General features: G+C 40.7%; 1 protein-coding gene across 1 annotated transcript; it reads left to right on the top strand.

Annotated features, from left to right (window-relative positions):
* Positions 1–488: 488 nt before the first annotated feature.
* On the top strand, positions 489–2,444 carry LOC121859214 (keratin-associated protein 5-4-like; the record flags this gene model as incomplete). Its single annotated transcript, XM_042355941.1, is given in 2 exon segments — positions 489–637; positions 2,272–2,444. Coding segments are annotated over 2 exon segments (279 nt in total), but the record flags the coding sequence as incomplete, so codon positions are not given.
* Positions 2,445–8,786: the final 6,342 nt, after the last annotated feature.

Genomic DNA, 8,786 nt, shown 5'->3' on the forward strand with positions numbered 1-8,786 from the left:
TATGTGTCTTCAAAAAGTGGAGTTTGGGGGTCGGGCTGGTTTTTATTGGAATTAATCCCATATGTTCTGTTGTTCACTTAACGCGGGACCCTCTGGGTTCTATTGACCGCGTTAAGTGGGGTACAACTGTATTTCCGTCCAAGTGACTTGATACCAGAATTACCATACCCATGTGCCTAGACCCTCGACCATGCTACCAAAAGAATGACCATGCTACCAAAAGAATGACCTGGCTACCAAAAGAATGTCCATGCTACCAAAAGAATAGGTGACAGAACTAAGTAAGAGTAAGATAAGAGAAGTGAGTAAGATGAGGGTGATGTAGAGGTGTGGGAAACACGCGCCCTCACACTGTGCACTTTTAAATCAACTTTTAAATTCATTGGGTGATGGGGAAGAATGTGTTTAAGTTTTACCCTTTGAAATTACTTACATTTTGCTATTTACCATAATAAGAACTGAATTTATTCTCACTGCTGATTGAGCATAATGTTTTCAACTTAAATTTCTTTAAAGACAAAGGCAGCTAAGATGGGGGTGGACAAGGTAGCCCTCTCCTCTTCCAAGTCCTGGGATCTACCCCTTGCTGCCATTTTCTGCATCGCCATTGCTGCATATGTTATTCTTGTTATTATCGGTAAGAACTTTTTCATATACTGTACTGTAATAAGAACTTACGAGCATGTGTGCACTGCAGTCTTCAACTGTTACAGGTCAGCTTTCATGGATTTCAGGCATCAACTCACTTAGTTCCAGTCACTTCACCAGATTGAATTGTTGCCTACTTGCTTGCCTTAATCTTTTATCAGGAACTAAACGTGTTTTCATCAAATTAATGGTGCTATGAACAATAGAAGACAGCTATCCCATCCCCCCCACTCTCTGCAGGACTAAGAGAGCCCATGCCCCTATTCTAACCTTGACCTCAAGGGATGCTCCTTACTTTATAACTTCTTACTCACTCATGCCTCCTGTCCTGTAAAAGCACTGAATATATTAAGATTTGTGGTTAAAATAACATGCTTGTGAAGGGGCAGTATAACCTGAACCCTTCTCTGAAGGAGCTACAGCCTTAAGGAAGATACAACTCTCTACTTATTTCTTGTTAACTGTGTTAATGGGGAGAGATTACCATAATATTGTGCAACACTTTTTTGAGAACTCTTTTGGCTAACACATTACCAGTGTGTTTTTCTCAGCTGAAAAGAGATGCCCCGCCCCATCCTCAAGAGTTAAAGCTGATTGGCTGTTGCAAATCTGTCCGATTTCATCCTGAAGTAATAATATATTTCTAAATGAGTTTATTCATAATCGTTGGGATAACCGTTTCTGACGAGAAAGACATTCAGCTAAATTATCTAAAGATACATACATTCATTATTCCAAACATGAGCATGTAGGAAGTTTATCAGAAATCTCTCATAGTTTCTACCATCAGTCTCAGACCAGTTTACGAGGACTGATCCACCATAGTTTCTACCATCAGTCTCAGACCAGTTTACGAGGAGGACTGATCCACCATAGTTTTTACCATCAGTCTTAGACCAGTTTATGAGGAGGACTGATCCACCATAGTTTCTACCATCAGTCTCAGACCAGTTTACGAGGAGGACTGATCCACCATAGTTTTTACCATCAGTCTTAGACCAGTTTATGAGGAGGACTGATCCACCATAGTTTCTACCATCAGTCTCAGACCAGTTTATGAGGAGGACTGATCCACCATAGTTTTTACCATCAGTCTTACACCAGTTTATGAGGAGGACTGATCCACCATAGTTTCTACCATCAGTCTCAGACCAGTTTATGAGGAGGACTGATCCACCATAGTTTCTACCATCAGTCTCAGACCAGTTTATGAGGAGTCCTTACTGGTTACAATGCTCCTAAACTCTCTATTTCTTGTTCCTACCTAAAGTGTCAGCTGTCCTTACTGTTCTGTAAGGATTTAGCTTTTATTAAAAGATGTAGAGTCAGTGGAGCTTAGATGTTTTGAGATGGACTGAATAGAGTTTTCCTGAGTTCATTACACACACACACACACACACTCAGAAGAGAGATAGAGAGAGATTGATTTATGGTTCCTTTTCTAATATTACAACTAGAGCAATATTTCAGACAAATTATTAACATATAGTGCAGTACTCCCCAAAACAAATAAATTAGTACTGTACACATGTTAGATTCCATATTCTTGTCGGGAGTTTATGCACATTTGGCCATAAATTTGCTGGCCATAAAGTGGGGTTTCAGCATCAATCTGCTTTCCAGGATTGAGTATAAGGCAGTGTTTGTTGAGGAAAGGTGTGTGTGGAGGAGGATGTCCCTATGCACTATGTTGTAACTGTTCTCAACTTGGTCTACACTGTGCTCAAGTCTGTTGCAACTGTGGCCCAAAACCCTCGTGTACTTCTCTGCTTGACTACTGCTGTCCCACAGATCAGGTATGATATCAAGTTAAGAATCGTTTACTTGTCATCTTTGAAGGTTTTTCTGAATATAAAATGAATGAGAAAAAATTCAAATTGTTTACATAATTAAATAACAAGGCTGAATGTACTACATAATTTACAGTACACACTGTATTCACAAGTTTGTGTGACTTAGAATCTGTACAAGGTAAATTTAATGATTGTTTCATATAAATAATGAAAAATTCAGCAAGATCTCTAATCTCTGAAACAAAACCCTACAGTATCAGCCAGCATCAAGTGCATTTGGGATGATGATGGTAATTACAGTTCATAAGTACTTTTGCTGTGAAGCTTTGATGTAAGAGAAATCATAAGAGCAATATGCTTTACTGTGACTAGGGAAGTTCTTTGTAACATATTCATAGTGCCTTAGTTGATAATTCTAATGGTTCATTATTTAAGCTGCTGTAACTAAAAAAAACTAGTTTGGTTCATACTGAGCAGAGGCACAAAATGAGGAGCAATCTGATATTAGTACTCAACTAACTACTAATTGTTGTTGTTCATATTGTACATCCTAACAGCTCATTTAAGTTCTTTTGTACAGTACATACCAGTGTCGGATATAGACCTGTGGAGGCCCATGGGCAGCCTCTTTGTGGAGGCCCCCTCATTATAACTACCCAAGAGGGTGGGGTGGCGAGTGAAGCGAGCCTAAACATCTGGGAGTTCCGGGGGGCGCTGTAAGCCCCCCGGGAAATTGTTGAAATTTGAACACTTCTTTGGAGAATTTTGAAGCCATATGCAGTTATAGTGAGGAAATTAGAACATTGAGAAATTGTTAATAAATGTACATTTATTGGTAGTGTACAAATTCTCAACACACACACACACACACAAAAGTGAGACATGACTGGAGTCATTCATGTGGTTTCAAGTCGACCAGCCCTAATATAGCTACTACCGCACATGTCAAAAATTTTCAAGAGACTTTACAGAAAAGAATATATTATTAGTTATCACGGAGAGATGATTCTTTGCATTATTAATCAGATAAACCTCTACTCAAATGCCCTGATGGCATTCGCAATGGAAGTGATAATGAAAAAATATATATATTTTTTTTTTTAAATCTCAATTTCGTTTTTCCATGTAGTTAATTTTTAATCAATATAATCAATTTTTAATCAATTTGTTGAATTCTAAATATATTATTAGCAACATAAACAATAGCATTCATTAAAAATATACGGTTCATAGGAAAACCAGGTATTCATGAATTTCAAGGAATAGCTAGCCTAATTTCTATCACGCTTCTTGCTGAACATAGTTTTACGTGATGGAATAGATAAACATGAATTTTAAAGATTGAAAATAAAAATAATCCAAATGAATAAACAAATAAATAAAATATTGTAATATGTGGAGGCCCCCCACATTGTGGAGGCCCCTGGGCAGCTGCCCACTTTGCCCACTCCTGAATCCGGCCCTGGTACATACGTACTATATATCTATATTCTTATTTGTAACTTTGAAATGTAGACCAAGTACTGTACTGTACTGTACTGTATTGCTTTTCTAACTAGACACAATAAAGTTATTGCTGGTAGACATTAACACGGTTCTGCCTTCAGGAAAATTATAAATATTACCATTAGTAAATGAAAAGAAAAACAACCCAAACCTAATAGGTTGTAGCTGGAGACTTCACTGTAGATATTAGTGCTGCATGATTACACGAAATAATTGATTGATAAGAGTACAGTAAAACCTCTCTAGTTGACACACCTTTGGGACAGACCATTTGGTGAACATTAATTTTGTAAACGAAGGAGTGACTTATAATATGGGTCCAATGATCCCTGGGACTGTATGTGAACCCAAAATACATACAGTACAGTCCTTGAGTTTGAAACCAAAGACCATAGACAAGATTATCACATACTTTACCTGTACCTATATATATATATATATATATATATATATATATATATATATATATATATATATATATATATATATATATATATATATATATATATATATATATATATATATATATATATATATATATATACACACAGTAATACCCCGTTTAACGCGGTTTCGCTTAACACGATTTCGCATATACGCGGTGCCTCGCCAGAACCGAACTTTCACTTAACGCGGTTCATCTACCCATATACGCGCAGAGTGTCCGGCTCGACGCTATTTTTAGATTCGCCCCACCCGCCACCCGCTGCTCCCGCCTGCCGCCTGCCTCGCGCCTGCTCCTCCTCCCTCCCTCCCGCCTCCGCCTCCCTCTGCCTGGGCAAGCCGCGCTGTAAAGTTGCGCAGTGTGTGTCTTTGTTGCGTTATCACTGACGTCATATGACATATCGGACTGTGATTGGCCATGCATCCCTACCCCACTCTGCTGCTAGCTGTAATTGGTTTAAAGTAATATGACGTGTCCACCCGGGGAGGGAGGGAGGGAGGAAAGAGGACGCTGCCGCGGTAGTTTCATCCCTCCAGGCCACCCCGTGTATACATGCATCCATTGTTCTGTGAAATGGCTTCCGCCGGACCACCACCGCCACCAGAGAGAAACCTTTCCTTACCTGGACCCAGCCGCCCTAAGCCCAAGAAGATACGCTGTGGCCTAAGCTACGAAGTGAAATACCAGATCATTCAAGATTTGGAGAAAGAAACACGTCAAGTTGATCTCGCACGCCGGCATGGCGTCAACGAATCTACGATTCACACTATTAAGAAGGATTCAGCCAAGATTAAAGAACACATGAAAATCACAAAGTCTACAGGTGCTTCAATGATCAAGTATTGCCAGAACAGGGTGCTGGTAAAGGTGGAAAATTTGCTGGTGAATTATTTGATTCGTCAGGCGCGACGCAACATGGCGGTGGACACGCGCTCAGTGCAGGAGTACGCACGTGAACTGTACGCAGCAGTGTCACGTAAGCTGGGAAATGCAGAGCCCAAACCCTTCAGTGCTTCCTCTGGTTGGCTGCATAGGTTTAAGAAGAGGAACAAGATCACCAACATCAACATTGGTGGTGAGGAAGCGAGTGCTGACCGTGTGGCGGCTAGAGATTTTCCTCCGTTCTTACGTGAGGTTATGGAGGAAGGGCAGTACACCGACGACCAGGTGTTTAGCATGGACGAATCTGGTCTTTTCTGGAAAAAGCTACCTTCCAAGACCTTCGTTGTCCAGTCTGCCAGCAAGGTAAGGGGTCGGAAGTTGCAGAAGGAACGCATCACCGTCCTCTTTACCACCAATGCCTCCGGTACCTGTAAACCAAAGTTATCGGTGATTCACACAGCCCGCAAGCCGCACACCTACAAGAATATGGACATGAACAAGCTTAATGTCCACTGGCTAACCGCACGTAAGGCGTGGATGTCCTCTTCTCTGTCCCTCTTCTGGTTTGACGACTGTTTTGTTCCCGACGTGAAGAAATTCTGCGAGCAACAGAATGTTCCATTCAAATTTTGTTGCTCCTTGACAACGCACCTGGACACTCGCCCCTACTTATGGATCGTCACCCCAACGTAAAAGTGGTCTTCCTTCCTCCCAACACTACGTCATTAATCCAGCCCATGGACCAGGAGTTGATCTGCAATGTGAAAGCTGCGTACTCTGCAAAGAAGTTCAAGTTCGTGAACGACTCTACCAACACCAAGGATGAGTTGCGTAAGCTGGATGACACCGACAGCGAGAGTAAAAGCGACGAGGACAAGGAACAAGAGGTGGCGACTCAAGAAGTTCTCGTCAAACAGTTTTGGAAGAAGTTTAACGTCAAACAAGCTGTAGACTTCTTGGTGGAGGCATGGGGTGAGCTGTCTATTGCTACGATTCGTCACGCATGGAGACATTTGTTGCATGGCATACCAGCTGAGAGGAGGAGTCAACCTGTGACTGGTGAGGTTCAGACTGTTGCAGTAGCAGTGGACCTTGCCAGAGAAGCTGCGCACAATATTACAGCTAAAGGCTTCTCCGAGACCACCAACGAAGACATCATGGAGGTGATCAGAGATCCTGAAGTGACTGCCGACGAGATGTTGGAAGATGAGCACGTCAGTGAAGAGGAAGAAGGTGCGTCATTCTCCGAAGAACACAAGTTAAGTCATAGTGATATTAAGGGTGCCATGGAGTGTGCAGAAAAAATGAAGTCCTTCCTTTCCCGCGACAATGACGATGACCGCTATGAAGTCTTCCATACCCGGCTGGTGCAGGCTATGGAGCTGTACATCACGGTGTATCAAGACAACATTAACACTAGCCGTCAAAAAAGCATTACCGAGTTCTTCGCCCGCAACCCACCACAGCCAGCCAGAGCCAGTGATAGTGACAGTGAAGGTGAAGGTGACTTTGGGGGATTTGTCAGGGAGGCCCTGACAACTATAACAGATAGTGATGGTGATTCACCTGGTGATGGTGATTCCCCTGAGGGCCAGTAATCTGCCCTCTGCCTCGGAACCAGCCTCCATCCCCGTATGCCGACTCAGTGTTTACACAACATTCATACTTCCCAAGCTCACCTATGCCTCCCCCACCTGGTCTTCCTCCCTAAATGCCACACAACGTAAACACCTAGAAAAAGTGCAAAAGAGGGCATGCAAGATTATTCTCTCCCCTTCCTACTCCACATATCAAGAAGCGCTCAACACACTGACCCTTTCGACTCTCACACATCACCACGACCTCAACTGGAATTTGGTAAGCTTCTACACCATCCTCGACACAGCTCTCTACCACCTGAGATCCCTAGCCGGTAACATTTAGAGCACCACAGCATCCAGCCCCATCGTGCCTGAACTGATAAGCTATAAGAACAGCTTTAGTTCAACCATTGTAAAAATTATCAATAACATAATAAGCCGGTATATTCACTCCCAGTAAACACTACTCCTTACACTGTCACTATGTTGAAATGAACTGTAGTTTGAGCTTTTCCCCATCTAGTTATTATATATCTTATTTGTATCACTTATGTTACTTGTATATTATTTGTAATTCGAAACCCATTCCCCAAATATGTAACTGTATATTTTCAGCCTTCTGGCTGCCAAGCTCTTTCAATAAACCGTTAATTATTATTATTATTATTATCTCTTCTACTAACGTAAGTGTTCAACATAACTTTTAGTTTTCCTAACCTAACCTTTATTTTTCCTAACTTAACCTTTATTTTTCCTAACCTAACCTCTTCTATATACTTGTTTGTGCATACCATCATAAAGTTAAGATAAAATTTTTACTACAACATAGTTGTGTGTCGTCAAAAAGTGGAGTTTGGGGGTCGGGCCAGTCTCTATTGGAATTAATCCCATATGTTCTGTTGTTCACTTAACGCGGTTTTCACTTAACACGGTACCCTGTGGGTTCAATTGACCGCGTTAAGCGGGGTACTACTGTATATATATATATATATATATATATATATATATATATATATATATATATATATATATATATATATATATATATATATATATATATATATATATATATATATATATATATATATATATATATATATATATATATATACAGTGGGGTATGCTATAACGAACGGATCCTACTACGAATATTCCTATAACGAACGGTTTTACCTATAAAATTGAGAATGCTATAACGAACGCAACTCCTACAATGAACGCGGATGAATACGGGACTATTTCACCTGGCGCATGAATATTGTTGTACCGCGACCCACAACAAGAGCGTCAGGCGCCATCTTTGTCTCATTGTGTAGCCAGTGCACCACTGTTATTGGTGGAAATTCGTGTTATTTGTATAACTATTTTGTTATACAAGTATACAATTGTAAGAATGAGTCGTCCAAAGCGAGTGAGAAAGCTAATAACCCTTGAAACTAAGAAAGAAATTATAAAGAAACGTGAGATTGGAAGAAGCATTGCGAAACTTAGTGATGAATATGGGATGGCTAAATCGACTACTGTATATGTACGATTTTGAAGAATAAAGAAGAGTTAAAAACTGTGCAAGTGGCTAAGGGAATCTTTAGACTTAGCAAAGCAAGGTGTAATGTGATTGAAGAGATGGAAAATTTACTCCTAGTGTGGATAAAGGAGAAACAAATGGCAGGTGGTAACATTAGTGAAGCTATAATTTGTGAGAAGGCTAAACAATTGTTTGAGGACCTTAAAGCCAAGACTCCCAGTGGAAGTGATAGTGATGTGCCAGTGTTTAGGGGTACCTGCATGCTGAATAACACTAAGGTAAGATAAAGTACCGTATTTTTTACATTTTCCGCAGAATTTTTTCAGTGTTAAGTGGTTGTATTTGGGGGCCTGGAACGGATTAATCCTATAACGAACGAGGTTCTGGAACCAATTACGTTCGTTATA

The sequence above is a fragment of the Homarus americanus genome, unplaced genomic scaffold (assembly GCF_018991925.1).
Source record: "Homarus americanus isolate GMGI-L3 unplaced genomic scaffold, GMGI_Hamer_2.0 scaffold6737, whole genome shotgun sequence".
NCBI lineage: Eukaryota > Metazoa > Arthropoda > Malacostraca > Decapoda > Nephropidae > Homarus > Homarus americanus.